General features: G+C 37.5%; 2 protein-coding genes across 2 annotated transcripts in view; one reads left to right on the forward strand and one right to left on the reverse strand.

Moving 5' to 3' along the window:
• Positions 1-20,590, reverse strand: part of LOC105382164 (tyrosine-protein phosphatase Lar) — a 337,896-nt gene that overhangs the window by 295,702 nt on the left and 21,604 nt on the right. Inside the window, exon 3 of the mRNA XM_048631524.1 lies at positions 10,295-10,321. Coding sequence (XP_048487481.1) covers positions 10,295-10,321 — 27 coding nt within the window. The remainder of the gene's footprint in view (positions 1-10,294; positions 10,322-20,590) is intronic.
• On the forward strand, positions 5,252-6,247 carry LOC105397467. The gene is made up of 2 exons (XM_011569490.3): positions 5,252-5,515; positions 5,801-6,247. The coding sequence occupies exons 1-2, from the start codon at positions 5,369-5,371 to the stop codon at positions 6,149-6,151; spliced, it is 498 nt and encodes a 165-aa protein (XP_011567792.1). The 5' UTR covers positions 5,252-5,368; the 3' UTR covers positions 6,152-6,247.

Raw genomic sequence — 20,590 nt, forward strand, 5'->3', positions numbered from 1 at the left:
CTCTTTGAGAGAACCTGTAAATCTAGATTTTAGATCTAGACCTTCTACTCAGCTCAGTGTTGGACCGATAATGAAAATTTCTCAGTACGTTCGGTACCTTGAGCTGGCAAAGGGAACTTCACTGATAAAATTCCATAAATTTTTTGTGTATACAGGGCGTTACAAAAAGGTGTAGAAAAAAAACATTCTCCATAGTAAAAAAGTCACGTGACCAACAAAGTTTCTATGGAAAATGTTTTTTTTTTCGCGAATTTCGAAATTCTAATTTCAGTTTCGGGCTTAGATATACCATGCTGAACATGTAGGTTTCGGCTTAGTATACCCTTTTTGCAACAACCTGTAGAGGTGGAATTTTACCGTATATTACAGTTGATACGACGAGAAAATTGCATGCACTTCTCTTTATTTATTCAGTCCATGAATCGAGATGAAATATGTTCTCACGATGCGGCAAAGCTCCTTTTTGTCTTATTTGATCAGCCACGTTACATGTGTGCTTATACAGGGTGTTCCGAAAACATGAGAATTTGATTACAAAAACATTATTTACACATTTATACACTCGATTTGTGACATTCTTATATGATTTTTTCTAAGATTCTGCGAGACTAATTTAGTATTTTACCGAGCGAAAGATCGGCGAAGCGAAGCTCGCAGCAAACACTAAACCAAAGTAGCATTAAAAAATAAGAGAGAATAACAACTAGGTAGCCAATAAATAAAATTTTGGACACCATCAATTGAAGTCAAACAATTTTATTTTATCTTAAATTGAATCTATCAAAAATAGCAATAAATCTTGTAACCACTTAAAATTCGAAGCCAAATATAATTTAAGGGAGGAAACCAATAAACGGTGGACAGGAAATTGCGATAAAAACTCTAACCAACATAATTTATACGACATCCTTAACAAATGCCGAAAAAAAACAGAATTGTGACGACATTTTATAGACACACCTACCTACAGAAATAATAAAAAACTTACCCGTGGCATCTACAAACTTGAGGGAAACTTACCGGAATAATTCCTTTAGGAAACGTCTAGATGTCAGTTTGTCTGTTTACTATTCGAAATAAAAGTTTTCACACTCATGCGTGTCGGCTAAGTAATATAAGTTGTCAGAAGTTGGGTCAGGGGAGGGAAAGGGAGCTGAGTTATGAAATTAATAGTAAAGAAGCGTATAATTTACGTATATTTATGTTCTGCTTGGAAGCTGCGCTATTGAGCACCCTATAGATTATATTTAATTAGACGATTAAAAGAAAAACAAAATAAAGTTTAGAGAATATGTATAGGTACCCTATTTTAATTATTTTTAATGTAGACACAAAACAATGTACCAAAACATTCAAAAGCTACGATCGATCTTTCAAATAATAAAGGTGCCTACTAAGTTTCCGAGTGTTTGTCATCGACGATGGCGACACAAATAATGGACATCACAACCGCCGATAAGACTGATAGGTGTGTACCGTAACGAATTGCCGCAAACACATTAACGGTTTACCGGTAAATTAGCTCTAATACCGGTAACTATCGGAATTTATGGCGAATTTGCCGCATTTATGGGCCTCTCGCGTCCACCGTAAATTCTACGAGCTTACTTTTAATTTATTGACAACACTTTGTATTGAACTTAATGGCATAAATTTAAATAGAAGAGGCAATTTACTTCTCCCTGCAAGGCTTCGGTGATAGTTTTATACTTCTTGCCCGAGAAGGCAAGCTTTTAAATAAATTATGTTGAATTATGTCGTTGAAGATGGTATGATAAGATTCTAATTGCCAACTTTTTCGTTGGCGTTTTGTTACTTTAGACGCTGTAGAACCGACAGTCAATAGAAACTACCACTGAATTTCACCGAACAGCCAATCGAATTGAATCACCGAATCAAAATTAACATTAAACTCTATCGGGCGAGTCGGCGCGCCCGGGAACATTTAAATCACTAGTTTGTGCAGCACTAGTTCTGCTGAATTGAATAAATAGCCTATTGCAACACCAGACCTCTGCGTACCACGAAATCGCCCATCCATCATACGACCGCTTAGACAGAGCTAGACGGATATAATCCAGAATAGCGCTGTCCCATTCACTTAGCGTTTGTGAGATGCATCGTTGGGTTAGCGTTATGAGTATGGCAACTCTCTTACCACGTTATCTCATGGCCATTCTTGAAATGGAGAAAAGGAGTAGAGTTCTGCCACTATAGGTATACTAACGGTCATAGGAATTAATGGCATTTTGTACTGCTGTTATTTTCTTCTGAATTTATTATTATTAATAACGAGGTATAAAAAGAAGGATAAACTTTTAATCATGTTATGAAATTGACCCAAGCTCAGGACTCATAAAATACAATATTGACAAGGCTCTCAATATGTGTATATTTTATTAATGGAGCAGCTTTATTCTTTATTCTTTCACTGAGCTCTAGAGAGCCAATATTCAATACCTTGTGTGCTTTTCACTCCACAAATATTTGGCGTTAAATTTAGGGTAACGCGGGGCGAACTGGCAAGTTATTATTTTTTGTTTTGGTTTTTATGGATACGAGTATAGCGTTGATTTTGTGTGAAAACAGAATCTTAGATACTCTACATTAGGGTTTCGTTCCCGTGTTCCCGGGAATTCCCGGGAAATCTTGAATAAAATTCCCGTTTCCCGGGAACAGAAAAAGGTCGGGAAAAACGAAACCCTACTCTACATACATGGTAGAAAGAATATAAGCTAAAATTTTAATTTCGTATCAATAAGTTTAGGACAAAGCTAAAACATAGCTTATAAATCCAAAAGTTTTTAGATGAATTTCTACAGAACAGAATCAGCTTTTTTCAAGCAGGGCTCAACACTGCCTGCGACAGTTGTTGTTGTCTCACTCGATCGTATGACCCCGGCATGACTGTGAAAGAGTGAGACGAGATTTTATCACCCGTCCCGTTACGCTTAACATACAAATATAATATTTTTATAATACAACTAGCTGTTCCCGCGCGCTTCGCTTCACCTTAAAAAGTTTTCCCGTGGGAATTCCGGGATAAAAAGTAGCCTATGTTCTTTCCCAGGGTCTAGACCGTATGTATACCAAATTTCATTCAAATCCGTTCAGTAGTTTTGGCGTGAAAGAGTAACAGACAGACAGACAGACAGACAGACAGACAGACAGACAGACAGACAGACAGACAGACACAGTTACTTTCGCATTTATAATATTAGTTAGGATAGTTAGGATATTACATCAATCACTTCAGTGAATTCATAAAAAATAGTGGCATTTTAATACAATATCAAGGGTAGGTACATGATGACTGTATGCGTAGGTAAACAACTGTTAAAAGCTTTTTTATGTTACGGATATTATGAAAGGCATTCTTGAGAGACAGCTTTTGAAACTGAAAAATATTCAATGTATGAAGGAGATCAAATATCACAGGAAACAATATAACAGCAAACAAGTATTATATTCTTTTATGTAGATCAAAAATAACGAATGGCAATTTAAATATGACTTTTAAAATATTTACAGTCATTTATGTGTATCCCTGAGTTGTATGAAGTTAGAGAACAAAAGTCATTGCAGTAAATAAAAGTTGTTGGTATCGGCTTTACCGACCCTTGCAATGTAAATTATGCCAACTTCTGTTGAAGTTGCTTATTAAATACCACTTTTTGAAGACGATTCGAGGGGTGCGAGCGGCCTGGCCCAACTACAGAGAACGAAAAATACAGTGGCAACATTGGAAGAGTCTATTGGTAGATATCAGCACAGTTATAATGACTGAAACTAGGATCCCGAGCCTAATAGAACGGAATTTACAAGAAAATATTTAAAATATGATTATGTTATTTGAGTTATTCCTAAGGGATATCAGAGTTTTCATTTTGACGTAAGGGTTCAAGAATAGCTAATTTATTCCAAAGCCGACGAGTGGTACTATATATCTTATACCAAATTACCAATGTAACACTATATAAAACCGTTCTCTGTATAAGGCTTATGTCCCATGAATAGGTACGTACCGTGTACTTCATTGGGTTTTCGGTTCCATTATGTATTTTTTTACTGTTTATTCTTCCGTAATTCGTCTCTTTATAAAGCTTAAAAAGAGCTTTTGTGCTCCATTGAGTTTCTCCTGATATTCCTCGTTATTAAGGAACAATAGTGTCATAATTTTTTTCCCCGGTGTATTATTTACCGGGAAACATGCTATTGGGGTGCTATTGTCTGTCGCATTAAGAAATAGAATTCAGAGTATGGGAAGTAAAGTATTACCTAAGTTTATCCGTGTCACATAAAATAATATTATTTTATTAGCTGTTCTTTTATACCTCATACAATCGTCATGACTCATGAAGGGTCTAGCTCTAGAAGATTATTCAGCGCAATAACAAAATTAACGCAGCAGTACAGTGCAGTGCAGAACAACAATTAATTTTATGTTAAACTGTGATAATTAAAAGCACAAACTTTCAAAATGGCACCAGCAGTTTACTGTGGCTTTCGCCATCGCCATTTTGTAACTGTTTTTTTGTTTTAATTAATTGCAAGTGTCAAACACTATTGTTTTTTAAAGTTAAGTTTTTAACAAGTCAATCATGTGCTAATTATGTTAAGAAGTTACTTACAGACATTTATAAAACGGATATGAAAATGTTATGGATTATACAGATTAACAAGGCACCAACTTTATTAAGTATAAAAAAATCAAAAACGTTCAACCTGAGACGTCTAACAACCAAGTTTCAACTACTGTGGTTATAATGTTTTTCAAAAATGGAAGGACTCAAAAAAATTACCAAATGTTAAGTTTTACCCTAAAACCCCAAAATAAAATCTCATATCCAGATCATTATTATCAACACAAATATCCGCATATGGTGCCACAAACTTATCTGTTCCGGTGACAGCTCACATAAATGTCTAATATTTCTTAATTCTATAAGATTTTAAGTTAGCTCGTATTGTTAATTCGCTCTTGTAATTAACCCATCTAATCTTTTATAATATAATATACAATTCATTAGTAAGTAATGAGATATTGGATCAATTTAGTTCGCTCTCACCGGAACAGATACGTTTGTCGCACGATACATACTTGCATTCCACCGTCTATGCCACGTCAGGCCACGTCTCTGCTTCGTTTAATTACCTTCATGTTCATGACATTGGCGAAATCTGACAAGTGCTTTTGACGTTCTGCCCTTATGTCAATTTGTCATTTGGCGCTTTTGACGTTACGCTCAGAAACGAAATAAAAGTTTCTTACAACTGATAACATCACAATATCATTGTGATATTGATCACTAACATAATTTTAACAAATATTTGCAATGCAGCATTGATCTAAACTCCTAACTTAAGGATGGTTTCCATGCTAACGGCTTTGGTTCACACTCCAGAGAAGAAGAGGCGGTTTCTTCTCATCTTCAGACTGATGGCTGTAGCTCTGATTGTGGCATTGCTGACCTTGCACATGAGGTCGGTCCGAGTCTTCCGATGGGAGCATCAGGTATATTATAAAGCTTCTCCTGTTTTAAGGTAAGCGTCCATCTATCGGTATCGTATTGGACCAAACTAATTTTCATAAATCTATGGAGAAACGGCGTCGACAATGCCGATAAAGTGGACGCACTTATGTGAATTTCGCAAATTTTGCGTCGCGCTCTCTCACATCGTGCGGCCTCGAGAGTGAGTGCGACGAAAATCTTTTGCCACGTCTTGATATACGCGTCTAGCCCTCTATTCCTTTGCAATAAATATAATCAGAATAACACACCTAAACATCTTTCCTCAGGTGTCCGGCGGCATAATAGTGACCTACACCATCGCGACAATAGGCATGGCGTGGTGCGCCGGCACTCCCGGAGGCAACCAGTGCGGCGCCGTATTCCAAGCATTCATATCTAGCGCTGGATGTTTCCTGTTCGCTCTGAACGCAGCGGTCATGGTCCAGCGGTGGCGCAGCGCTAGCACGCTGACTCGGTGCGTGTCCGAACTACTCACCGTGCTCGGTGTTCCGCTGAAGAGGCAGCTCTGTGTTAAAGTGACGTTAAGCGCTCTTTTAGCTGTCGTGCTTGCGATTGATGTGGTGTTGGCGTGGCTGATACACTTGGATCCGCCCGATCCTCGGAATAAGGGTTCGTGAAAGAGTGTGTTTCATGTTTATTTGTGAATTCATCCTGGTTGCCGTTTTGCTGTCTATTTTGTAAGAGCCCTCAAACATTATATATTAGTTAAATTATTGAAATCTTGTTATTTCTACTACAAAAAGAGTTTTGTAATTGTTTACTTACATTTAACACTATTTTATCTTTATCTATTTTAGCAAATGAACTCTGAATATCAACCAAAATATTCTTGGTCAGATGGTTTTAGTTTTAGTAAGCAAACTTTGTAAACTCATATCGGATGCATGTGCGATCGCTGCGCGCAACGGTCTTCGTAAATGCCTCATTTAAATACGTATAGGTGTAGTTTACCGCCAAATCGTTGCTTGCATACATTTTTAGATAATCTCATATGTATAAGCAGCTAGGTACGTCAAGAGTTTCAATTTCTAACCTTCAATACTGGATTCAATTTCCCACCAATATATTCCAATACTGTTTTGACGAAGGCTCGGTAAAAATGATAACCTAGAGGTATAATTAAATTTAAAATTTCTGTCATCACAAATAATCAATACTTTACATAACTGTATTGACCTCCATACAATATGTACACGGGTAGAAGAACAAATAGCTATTTGTTTATTTGTATTGGTCATTGGCCCGTACCGCAACTAGAGTGTACAACTATACAGGCAAAGCAGTATTTTAACTACGAATCTGTCTAAAAGCGTGGCTAGTGGGAAGTTTTTCTCGATGTAGGCGTTCTAAGTATGGTAATAGTTTCTACGCGAATTTATGACCTCTGGGGCAGTGCATCGGGTATGCCGCTAGGTGTCGCCACCTGCGCACCTATATTACCTATACATAAATGCGTTTACTTTTCACTGCTCAAACGATAAAAACTCCCACTAGACCTGTAGACCCTCTAGGGTCACTCTGTACTGACGAAAAACGAAAGAACTGTCGTGAACTGTAAGAGAGCTGTCGTGCAATCGGCACGTTTAATACAACGAGAGAGAGCCATGGCTCGCACAGCAGCGCTCCTAAACTTCTATTTTGTTTAGTGATTTAACACTTCATTGCACAAATATAACATTTTCATTTTAGAGAGTGAGCGCCAGTATTTAAATAGTGCAGGTGAAGATATCCGTCGCTACAGACTTCATCATCGGCATCACCGGCAGTGGACAACAGCCACCTTCACAATACAGCCTGATGTTTGTAGATAACGCACTGCCACAATTATACTGCGGTCTTGTCACCACTCTCTTTGATTAGGTTTTAGTGACAATCGGCCAGTCAATGGCAGCCATCAGTCTAATGGCGACGACCGATGAACGAATGTATAACTTCATTATTAATTGAACACTTTTGGTATTAATTGCTGTCAATTTTTTACGATGATATCTGAACTTAATAGCTTATACTCGTACGTGGTAATATGCTGGCACAGATAAGGCAAAGATGATGGAACTCCAGTCTAGAATCTAAACTCTAAATGACTCTGAGTCTGAGTCTTTACTTAAAAACACAACGCGAACTGGGATGAATGAATCTGATATCAATTCGGTATTCCAACTATAATGGCGATATGTCTTCAGAAAGCTTAAAATTATAATTCAAAGACTTCGTTACTGAAATAAGCATCCAAAACACTACAAAACACATGGCCCAGATACATCCACTGTAAAATAAATAATACATACAATGGGGTATGTGCATAACGGTATCTGAGAAAATTATTTAATTCAACATCTCGGGAAAAGCTAAGCTAGTACATAACAGCGCTTGGCTCTAACCTATATTTTAATGAAGCAACATCGAGCTAGCAAACACGACTACACAGTAATTATGCAGTTCCGACCTAAACCACAGATTATAATTACACAGAACAAAATATCAAGAGCACGCCAAGTTTGCGGGATAAATCGCAGATGTCACTTGCAGACTGCCCAATTTACCTGTAGACTCTCCGATCGTAATACCGTAGCATAAAGGCGATATTCAAATGCAAAGTTTACTAAGTCGAAGTCGTATTCCGGGTGTGAGCGAGTAAGGGAATAACAATGGCGGTTTGATAGAGAGGGATGGGGAGTGCTGCGCTTTCAAAAGGGATGAAATTCAGTGAGACGAATAACAATAATGGATGTATCATTTAAAGACGCGGACTATTTTGACACTTTTCCACGACTATCATTTGGGAGTCCACGTAGGTATTTATACAAAAATTACATCGTGTTTTTTATTGAAATTAGTTTGAAATATTGCAATTTATTCAACTGAAAACTACTTTCTCTAGTAGCCTAGAGTATCCATTTCCGAACGAAATTCGTTCTCTTTGCGTAAAGGACTTTCTCAAACATCGGATAATGGATAGCCAAAGTGCAGACCAGCGGCGATGACGCACCAATGAACTGCCAGTCACTTAGTGGAATTAAGGCTCAGCATGTCAACTGGAGATGCACTTTGGCCAATCACGAGTGACCACCTTGCAGTAATTACGTCTCTGGCCAATGGCGGGCGAGCGCGGGTTAATAGCATCTGTCAAATTTATAGATAGGTGGCGTCTGGTGGTAGCGTTATGATGCGGAATAATATACGCTTATTAAGTTTATTTAGTATTAGGTTTACATTTGATCTCTATAATATCTTTAATAATATAATACATATTTATCTTTTGATTTTTATCATGTAGATATTGTAATGCCACACTGCTATCAATAACGGAATGGTTCAAAGAGATAATAGAAAAGCTAAACAGTAACATTCGCAGCCTGACAAAGGGAAAATGTAAAATAATTAATTCCACTTGCTGCGACGACGACGCCTTAAGGAGTGTTTCAACAGATCATGATCAGATAGGAATCCGATTAGAATTATTATGAAAACAGACCTTTCTCTACAATAGCAAAGGTTGCCTGGAAGATAATGATATTAGCATTAAGTTCGCCTGTGGACACTTTAATTTGATGTGCAATAAAGAATTTAATAATAATAATGTATCAGATATACGCGTAAGGTTCATACAAACATCATAGTAGCTGGACATCTCCGCAGGTTTAATGAAGGCTCGAGTTGAGGTATTTGCTCATACGTTGTCAACTTTTACGACTGGTACTGAAAAACTTGCATGCAGCGTCTGTTAGCCTTGACGTCATTGATAAAAAACATTAGATTCTGAAATCTGATCAGCTAGGAACAACGGCAGCAATTTGTTTTTTCTTTTCTACGGAGAGTTAAAGTACGAGTGATGGTACAATGAATTCAAAGCGGACACCCTTAATAAGATGAAAAAGTTTCCAGGCTTGTCTTTAGGTTTGAGAATGAAGAAAAATCGAAGACAATAGACGGCGCTGCTTATTTTAAGATGGCCGCTGGCAAATTGAGACATCTATTCTCGCCACAAGTAAAGTAACGAATTAATTTTAGCAAAGATACGACCTATATTGTTTTGTAAATGTAGTAAATATGATTATATTTGGTACTTAGAAAATGAGAAATGAAGGAAGTCAGCATAGTGCATGGATTTGCCAGACCGATAAGTTGTCAGTCGCTGACTTACCAAGGAAACTACTCACAGCAGAAAATATTAAATAGAATGAAGATATCTAAAATATCATCGAAAACGAAAATTGATAACAAATACACGAATCTCTTATATCTGAGCAATGCTGAATACAGAAAACTTTGTTTGTCTAGCTGGTTGCGTTTTCCTAATATTTCTGAACGAAATTTCGGAATAGACTCGATGCGGAGAGTACAAGTTCCGCCCCGATCCGGTTTCCGGACGGATCCAATTACTAGTCGACGGACCAGAAACGAGATTTACCGTTCAGGTTAAGAACAATACTTGGTCTGTTTGCTGTTTTTGAGGTCTCCGGTAACGTGAATCGGATCGGAAGCACCTTCTGTCTTGAGCTTGACGGCAGATTTCTTGGAGGCTAGTTTTTTTTTTTTTTTTTTTTTTTTTTTTTTTTTTATATCATGGCCGAACGGCATACTCTGACTAAAGGCCCGCCCGGGTTTGATACCCGGTTGGGGCAAACATTTATTTGCAATATAATCTTATATATTTTTTAAATAAAACCAACATTGAGGAAATGTAAAGTGCAGCAATACATTTCTGCCTTCCGTATGAGAGTACCTACCTACGTTTAGTAGCAAAAATATTAACTTACCGGAACCGTCACGTTAGTCCGACCGATCTGTAAAACAGAAAAATAAATTATTATAAGAATAACTGCAATAAATCCAAGACAGAATGGAATAACAACTTTATTTAAAACATTTTGTTATCAAATATCCTTTGTCAATATATAGGTACAGTCACGGGCAAAGAAACAATTCCACCTACAAAAACCAGAAAACCAAATGGCCCCATTTAAAATTAAATGAAATAGGAAATTTTAAAAAATATTTATGTTTTTAGTTGGTAATATTCTGATGCACCGTTAAATAGATTTAAATATTGCAGAAGGCGTCATCAAGCTAGCATTTCCGTTTAGGAATAATTTGGTGATTTTCTCAATGGAACTTTTTCATTGCTCGTCAGTGTAGTAAATAATACCAAATACCTACCTAACACACTCGTATATAAATCCTTCCACACATTTGACATTTGTTCGCATTTTGGGCGATCCGCAATACAGATGTATGTATGTACAATGTGCAGGGTCGGCCATCCATCTCGCCACGTCGACGATGTTCCCATAAATCACATTGCAATAAAAAATGGCGCCCAACGTGGAACAGATTTTAACTTCAACTCCTGAATGGAGTGAAATTTCAGCTATGCCTATAATTACTGGAGGAATTATATCTACCAATAAATACTTAAATGTGTCCGTAACGCCTTCTTACAACTGCCTTATTTTAAAGTCGTCAGTTAATTTAATGCGTTCAATGCAAGATCAGCTAGAAGAAATCAGTCGTTGGCTTGGTTCAATGGTGATGAAATCATCATTAAATCAAATAATACATTTATTTATATTATGAATGCAAGGAGATTATTATGTCAGCCACTGGACCATTGAGGTCCACGAAATAACTATTTCCGGATGTGATGTAACCTCTATATACCTACAACTACATATATGTATACGTATATAATAGGTACCCTGGGCACACATATCCTGGTACACCTCAGGCATTCAATGACCGACGCTATTCTTAGCGCAAACGACTGTTGCCTCATCAATGCATATCTCAGAATCACCCAGCAGATTCAAATGACAGCAAGTAAACACAACACAGAACATAAGTCACGGCACAAGACGCACGTATGGAGGAGGTGGCGTATCGGAATTATACCACTATTGACACCCGCGGCACGATCGCCCCGTTATTAGCTAGCGGGCCGCGTCTGCTAGTCAGGAGACTGAGGAAGATGAATTATATAACTAACACAGTATACATTCAGGTTATAAAAGTGTGTTGTTACTTGTGAGCCAGGGATGACAGAGGTGGAAAATTATGTGACCTTTATTGTACTATTTTACTTTTGCAACACCTTGTAGCATAGATGAATACTTGCCGGCTGACTGTCTAAGCTGTCACGCTATGCTTACCTGTTTACGGTCAGACCAGACGAGACGAAAAAACATGAGATAGAGGCGTGGTTATTGAAGTGCTCTTCAGAAAAACAAAACTGCAACGCTAACCACGGCTCCATCTCGTTGTATTAACCTGCCGATTGAGTGACAACTCCTGTTCATTTGTTCCTCGATTTAGAGAAACCCTCAAGATCTTTCTGGCCATCTCGATAACTACAAACAAGTCGAGCAAATCACTGACAAATCCACTGGTCGTCACTCAAACCGAACCGCACATCAGCGGTGGCAGAATGCTCTGGAACATCCGTGTGTCTCGTCATCCGTCTCCCGGATCCGAGAGGCCCGGAGACCCGGCTTCCGGCCCGGAATGTGCCCGGGTATTGGGAATATCCGGGCATGAGACGCGCCGCGGCTTGTGAGTGTTGGATACGATTTTGGGCATGCAAATGGGATGGTGAAATGTTGAAGTGACCGTTTGAACGTGGAACGTGTGTTAGTTACCGTTATTACTTACTTTATCAATGCAATATAATAAAATCGATAGAAGCAATAAAATAGCTAATTACAGGTGTACCTAACGGAAAACCAAGAAACCTCCCCTTGAAAAGTATTATGTTGAGACAAGAAAATATTCTCAATATTTTAGTGCAGATCATGATGTTTAAGCATTTATCAAAAAAATATATTAATGATATAATAATAAATGATTACGATGAATAATATACGAGTAATATGTTTATAGCGTTTTAGACTGCTAACTTTTACAGCAGTAGTAGGCGAATAAGGCATATTTAGACAAAAAATGCACATAAACTGTAATTTCTACTCTTTTACTTATTTAAAAGCTACAATGCCAATAACCTTCAAGGCATACAACCGCACTACAAGTAGCGAACTAAAGCGAAACCCTCCATCGCACTACGCTAACGCTGAGGAAATCTGTTTTGTTTCCGATATCCAGAAAAAATAACACAACTTTGTGTGTACACAAGTTCACACATCGGGGGATGACGGGAGGTGAGGTGGGGAGGGGAGATAAAGGTGTTTGGAGTGTTTGTTGGGGTGACACGTGCGTGATAGTAAAGGGATCTCCATGGCACGGTTCTATGTTTAGATAAGATACACATCCAACTTTCTGTAATGTGTGTCACCAATATACAGAAGACTGGAGAATAGACATTTATAAACAAATAGCAAAAACTGTTCTTTTCGATTTAGACCTCAAACATACGCTATATATTTGAGGGCCCGTAAAAAATTGGTTAAAAAAACTTTTCTGCGACCTTTGTGGGAACGAATCAAGTTATACGGTTGCTTAATGGTCATACATCTGCTATGTTTGTGACATAAGAACCTAAGCTCAGATATCCAATGCTTCATAATTTCGCCTGAAGTAGCCTGCAAATTACAAAAAATCCCAGAGCGGTAGCAATAACTATAGTTCACCGATTCCTAAAAATTTGCAACGCATAAAACGCCATCTTAAAATGGACAAATCCGCGACGCTTTATTCTGCATTCCCAGACAGTGCATCATGGAGTGGGCCATAAATTCAATTCCGTGGATATTGGCGTGGCGTGCACCGCGGGGACGCAATAAAAATGACCCAGGACAGGTAATTCAAGTGCATTCCTCGTTGAGACCACGGCGCATACCTGTGCGTGGCCGTATGGAGGTAAGCGTCCAGCTTCGGCATCGTAAGCGACGGACGCATCGCATTCCGTATTATTTGTATAGTCCACTTCATCGGCATTGCCGCGCCGTTTACCCATTTATTTGTGAAAAGCCGTTTGGTTGGATACGTGCGGTACCGACAGGTGAACGCTTACCTTGAAGGTAGATTTAACTTAGACGGCATTTCTTTTCCATACAATAAGTAATCATATTCCCGTTTCTATTATGGTTAGGTATCTACGTTGAGGAATTAATATTTGATTTAGCTGGAGTAGGTACTGGACTAAATCAGCAGCCTTTGATTATTGTACTCGTAATAATGTCACCGTTGGTGTTCCTATTACAAGTTATTAAGTCATTCTTGTTTAGAATTAGCAATGCAGCAACAAAATCATAGTTTCATCAGTAGTTAGATAAATTCAAACTATGTAATTCATTCAATACAGTAGTTTTTGAGCGTATATACACTAAATGAATGAATCGTAACTACGACCATAGAGTAATAAATCTACAACGACGTCTTGCGGGCAGGTTATGTCACCGCAACCTCAGCCTGAATCTCAAATTTAAATACAGAGACTTACAACTTCACAGACATGCCGTTTCGCGGAAAATAAACGTGCAAAGTTGCTCTTCATTTGCAATTTATGCGCTTATGAAAAATATATTTCAAGTACCTACGTCGGGGCACGGCCGGTGATATATACCTGGAGGGCTACTCTACTTTACGAAAATCAAACGAACGGGTTACTCTCTAAATCAAACGAGAATTCTCACGCAATCGGCAGGCTTAATACAACGAGATAGAGTGGTTAGCGCTCCAGTTTTGATTTTTCGAGCAAAACAGCGCTTCGAAACTTTTGTAAGCTTTTTATAAGTTTTTTGTAAGCTAGAATGACCCCGGGGCGGTGCCCTCTGGCACCAGTTCAGCTGGACACATACTGCAAGACCTCTGGACCTATTCTGCTAATATATAGAACATACGTAAGTGAAAAAAGTATGTGCTCGTTTAGAGAGACGCCTGTATACGCTAGGTCACTTTGGGCATCGGTCGAAACTACTATGAGGTATAGATGATAGGTACATACATATCGGTATACGGTTTATACATAACTAGCTGTTCCCGCGCGCTTCGCTTCGCCTTTAAAAGTTTTCCCGTGGGAATTCGGGGATAAAAAGTAGCCTATGTTCTTTCCCAGGGTCTAGACCGTATGTATACCAAATTTCATTCAAATCCGTTCAGTAGTTTTGGCGTGAAAGAGTAACAGACAGACAGACAGACAGACAGACAGACAGACAGACAGACAGACAGACACAGTTACTTTCGCATTTATAATATTAGTTAGGATATTCCACTATTACAAATATGTAAGAACGTGTTTATTAACATAAAAAACAAGTTGTACTTAAACACGTATATTTAATACTATGGTTAAGAGTGAGGACTACCAAACTCACTGATAGGATATGAACCCATGTGAATACAATATTAAATAACATTAGTAGAATCCGTTTGGGATCCACTTGTATAAATTCAGTCTGGTCTCTCGATATCTTTAAAAACTATAAATTATTATTTCATACAGATCAATTATTTTAACTATAATGAACGATACAGTTAATTATTTCACCGTATAATTAACTAATTATAGTTGATTATACTTCCTGCTTATAGATAGGTCAAAACTATCGATATTATCAAACAGGATCGATAGTAATTGCTGATTAAGACTATTGGGTATGAGCTGTACTAATTATAAGAGAAGTTATATCAATCGATACATCGATAGTATTGTCAAGAACCGTTTTTTTTTATAGGTAGTCATCTCCATATTGTAACTGAATTACAAGGCCACAACAGTATAACACGATACTATCAATAGCCTATCGCAACAGCAACAGCTCCAGTCCAACATAATATTTCAACACTGCAAATGAGATTATTTCGCTGAAAGATAACTGTTTTAAAATGCATGTCGTCTCGTGCTAAAATATTAATACTATCTGCGACTCAGTGTTTGAGATCACAGAAGTAGAATAATATATGAACATACTAGAATCTAATAAGATTTTGACTGCTTTTTGGTCTTTGCATTGGATTTTTCTGATTTTTGTCAATTTTTTTTTTAATCATTGGGGTAGTGAGACTGATAGAGTAGTTAAAGGCAAAAGGACTGTTACTTTTCATACAAAATATATGATTTTCTTGCCCTAATGCTAGTCTAAAAGGCCACTATGAATGAATATTACGAATTATTAATTCAAATTGCTTAGTAGGAAAGCTTTTTAATGATACCTACACTTTAACATTACTTCTTCATTTGTCTAATGGGGCATACACACATCAATTCATAGCAAGAAGGGCCCAGTCAAATTAATTGTATATAGCTTGTCGATAGGTTATCGATCGTTGCTGCGACTAATGCATTCATAAATTGTAATTCTCACAATAATATACAGTGCTGTAGCCGAAAATGAATGGTGCTATAAGTTTGTCATTTGTTTTTAAGTGTATGTCAGAAACAGTTGCACTATTTGAGGACTTACTTAGGTATGTATTTTGAGATCACGATTAAAAATTAAATGAAAACAACAGAACTAACTAAATCTAGGTATACCTACCTAATTGTCTAGAGTCTAGACCTATTTCTAATATACCTATTCATATTTTACTCCATTGTTCAGCCCATAGCCGAAAATACTCATAATACATTATGAATGCATTTGCAAGCGTGTGTACGACACGAGTCGTAAAAAATGGCGCTTCCTGTTTCTAAAATGGCGGTCAGTTTGTCAGTGCGTCTGCTGGTGTCTTCATAACAATGTGTCCAGCCACGCCCGTGGGTTTCATTAATCAACTAGTAATTAATGGACTTCTACTTGACAGTGGACCGTATGTGTGTTTGTATGTGCCATGCGCCCTTTTCATAATCTCTGAAATATAATAATATGGGGTTTGGTCCGCGGGTTAAGCTCCGTCTGCAAGTTTGGTAAAACTTTTGTGTAAATAAATATATATACATAATTATAATAATATGTGGGGTCACTAACCACTACACCGTTCGGTCGTCTGTGACACTCTATTCTATTCTATTCTTTTCAAAGAGGGGGTGAAGTCTGTGACACTCACGAATAATATTAATTTCTTACACCAGATCTGCCCGAGTTTTTCACCGTGGTGAAAGGATTAGTCAGTCAGAATAACTGCCCGGATCTCCACGATATAGTACCTTTACAGTGGGGAAAATTGCACTCGATACTTGATACGTTACTTATCCATAGAATCATATGGGTATGGAGTAGCTAGCCAAGTAGGTACATAGGTCTTATTATTAGCACGAATGTAATGAAGAACATTTCCACCTTCTTTAAAACCATTCAAAACTTTTCATAATAATTTCCTTGTTATCTTATTGTTTTCAGATCACTAAATAAATTTCTATTGAAAACAGTTGCTGTTATTCGAGCACAATGGTTAATAAAGCATAAAATCAACAATTTGCCTAAAAAAATAACACAAAAAGTTCCCTTTTAAAATTAGTTAGAAAGCTTGGAAAATTTCGAAACAAATGCGATTTTACGGCTAATTGGGTATCGTGCCAGGGGTTACTCTACCTTGATACAAAACGCCGACAGCCGTCATGAAACCGGTAATTTTTATACAAAAGATATCTAGAGTGACCCCCCCAGGTACCCTCCGGCTGCGTAGACTAGAAATCAGTGAGGCAACCTCAAGGTGACTAGAGAAATAGTTTTGTAGTAGTTCATATAGCGTTAGTGAACAGAAATTACACCAACCATAAGACGATGTTATTTCCTAAGGGCTGATTTTTCAATAGCCAAATAAAAGTCATCTGGGGAATAATTCTGATGCTGTCGCGTCTGAAAGTTTTAATTTTAGACAGTTGACAACCTCAATTTCAACAAAGTGCAACATTCTTTTTTAACCTCCTGACCCCATACCTAATGACTAAGGTGGAATTTCACCAAACGCTAAACGTTTTTAGTAGCCTGTCATACGTCTGTCAGTTAGTACAAAATGTATTTAAAATTTGATTTAAATACAATTTTAAATACATTTAGCGTTTGGTAAAATTGACCCTAAATGTAGGACATAGAGTATAAAAAATCCTGCGTCTGACATTTCTACTACCAATAGTCAGGAGGTTAAAGCCAAATATTAAAATGAGACACCACGGTTTCGAAAAGGCAACTAGTTGGTGATCCCTGCGGTAGATATATTCTCGGAAAACCGGACCGGCAAAGAGTCGACTGACTTAACACTTCGTATTGCCAGAAGTGACACTCCTCTGTAGACCCTCAAACGTCGAGCGACGCATACTAAACATGTAGGCAGTCAGGCTTGCTTGAGCAGGGACCATATGGCAGTATCTTAAGCTAATGCTATGTTTTGACTACACTTATGTAACTACCATAAATTTTATTTCATCTATTATTTAAGTACCTAAAGAAGTTTACTCACCCTTAATGTAATATGAACACCAATGTCAAATGAAAAAGTAGCAGCATATTTTTTTAATGAAATATCATCTGATAGCACCTAGTGATGAACCTTTTTATCTGACGCGTCGCGTCATGACGTCTCTCTACAACCAGAGTTTACATTCTCATGTCACTAACACAGTTGTGCGACCATCGTGGAACCGTAAAACTGGATTCGTTTCAGTCCACCGAGACGTTTTTCAAACGCGCGGAGCCTCGAAAACGTCGCGCATATTTGAAAATGGAAAATGACATTTTACGTTTTGTTAACGACTGTATTTTTATTAGGAGAATAGACACTCAGGTAACTCACAAACGGGGTAAACGCGAAAGTCGCAAGTCGGTTAATTATGCAAATTGCAACGTGTTACGCCGACTGGACTGGATTCACTCGCTCCCGACAGTCGCGCGATAACGTCCATCACAACCTTTGCCGCTACTTGCGAGTATTAAAAAAAAACTGTCACGTGGGGCTTGTTTATGGGCGCGCATTTTTCTAGTCTTCTTTTAAATAGGTATAGCTACTGGCCAGTTAGAATAAGTGTACCTGCTACACCTTTTAACACAAATTTTTGCGTTTTTTTTTAAATAAAATTATGGATACCAAATGAATGTTGCAACAGTGATTGGTGGGTAGGTACTTTTGCACATTTCATAGTATTGCCTGTATGTAGGAACCATAGTGCGCATATAAACCCTAACAGGTTTCTGACGCACTATTCATTTGTAACCTAAATAAATGTCTTTTATCTTTGCTTAAATAAATAAAATAAATAAATAGATCGAAGATTTAGGTATTTCGGCTAACTGATTCAGTAAATTAGTCATAATTGGTTCATCAATGAATATATGACATACCTATATAGGTGAAATTGAGAGGTAATTCTTCGATTTTTACTGCATCACCTAGCCATAAAGGTAAGCGTCCACCTATCAGCATCGGTAAAGGTGGACGCTTAGCGCGGCAATCGCAACTGGTTTTAATAAACCACAAAACGAGCAACAAATCGCCGAGCTCTTATCACCTGATAGAACGAGCTAATGTGTCGGGACTCGGCTGCCCTCAGACGTAACTAAATACGCAATAAATTGTACAACTTTTAGCTAGCAATTTCCTTTACACCGCCAGCGGGCAAGATTCATGATCGGACCTTTTAAACTGCAAAATACAAAGCGATTTCTTGGCGATTCTTAAATTTATACCGTCTCGTGTAAATCGGGCTTTGTTTTAAACGGGTGCTAATGAATAGTGCAGGGGAGTGCTTTGATAAGCAGTTTTGTGTTGCTAAACAGTTCGCCGAAGGAGGTGCGACATTTACTCACGTATTTTGCGTGGTAGTGATACCCTAGTTTCATAAACACTGTATTTTTTTGAAATAGAACCAAAAAGATACAAAATATTTGTGTATTTTTCGCTTATTAACGACGACATTTGATAAACAATTTATCCTTACAAAGAGTTTGTGCACATGTGATCTTAATGTGTATCCAATGAACAAAAAACCTTCCGAGTAAGTAATCCCAAGTGTACACAATAATGGACGCAATACAGCACTAAAACAACTAGATACTAATAGGATAAGAGTACCAATAAATAGCCTTTTAAACAGACGAGCACGGAGAGGCCATTCACCTTACGTGTTCATTTTGTCTTTATCTGTTTCGGATCGCTCACAAGCGATCGTGAAGTTAGGATGGGCACACCTGATGTTTTTGTCGCATCGGATACTCTCTAATCTATTTACGTATTTGAAATGAGACATTTTTTTCTTATTCTCATTACGAGTGAAAACAACTTAACTGACGCATAATAGATAAATAATCACAGTGTGAATTAAATTATTATTCAAATAATTTAACGTTATCTAAACCCGTTCCTCGGTGCTAGAAAGCCATTCTATACATAAGGGTTACGTTTATTCCTTTTCAGGTATAGAACTTTAATAAGTAGGATTCCAATTCACTTCCCCGGTATCAAACAGATTATCAAAGGTTGACACTATTAATATTGTAATCCCTTTACATCTACCGTACGACAACTGACACATTAGCAATCATAAGCAGCAACAATAAATAAGCAGCATCGCTTGATTTTCAAACATAGATAGAAAAAATAAAAAAGATAGAAAGAAAAGTACAACGTTTAAATTCAGTGCCGTGCAAACAAATTACAACAAAAAAATTATAATAGAAACAAAAAATTATAAACAACAGACTGACAAATCAAACATCTGTCAATTCCATACAAGTTACGTCATTGCTAATGTCGATTATAGATTTCTAATCTTCGGTGTTTGAAACTCCACCGATCACACAGGAAGTATCAGTCAGGAATATTTCTGCGTCGTCGTATCTAACTGCAGACGGCAAGACCTTAAGCCTCCCCGAAGGCTTTCGCCATTAAAGAGAGTGTGTTTGAAGCGGCCGGCAACAAATATGAATAAAACGTTTCACGGATAGGTGCCTATGCATTAATCATTCCCCGAAAATGCTCTTTAACTTAATTCGTTTTTTGATTCGGTTACTGGACGCAACCTTTTTTGGAACCTTTTTTTCGTTTTAGGTAAATTAAAAATATGAAAAGAGTTTCATTTATGTAAGACTTACAGGCAGAAATTCTAATTTTAACGCTGTCAAACTAAAAAATTTGCTAGCATAAAATGACATTTACTGAAACAATCATAGAGTCGAATTTTAAACAAAGAAATTTAGGTTTTGACAGCACTAAATTTAGAATTTCGGCCT

The sequence above is a fragment of the Plutella xylostella genome, chromosome 29 (genome assembly GCF_932276165.1).
Source record: "Plutella xylostella chromosome 29, ilPluXylo3.1, whole genome shotgun sequence".
Taxonomy (NCBI): Eukaryota; Metazoa; Arthropoda; class Insecta; order Lepidoptera; family Plutellidae; genus Plutella; species Plutella xylostella.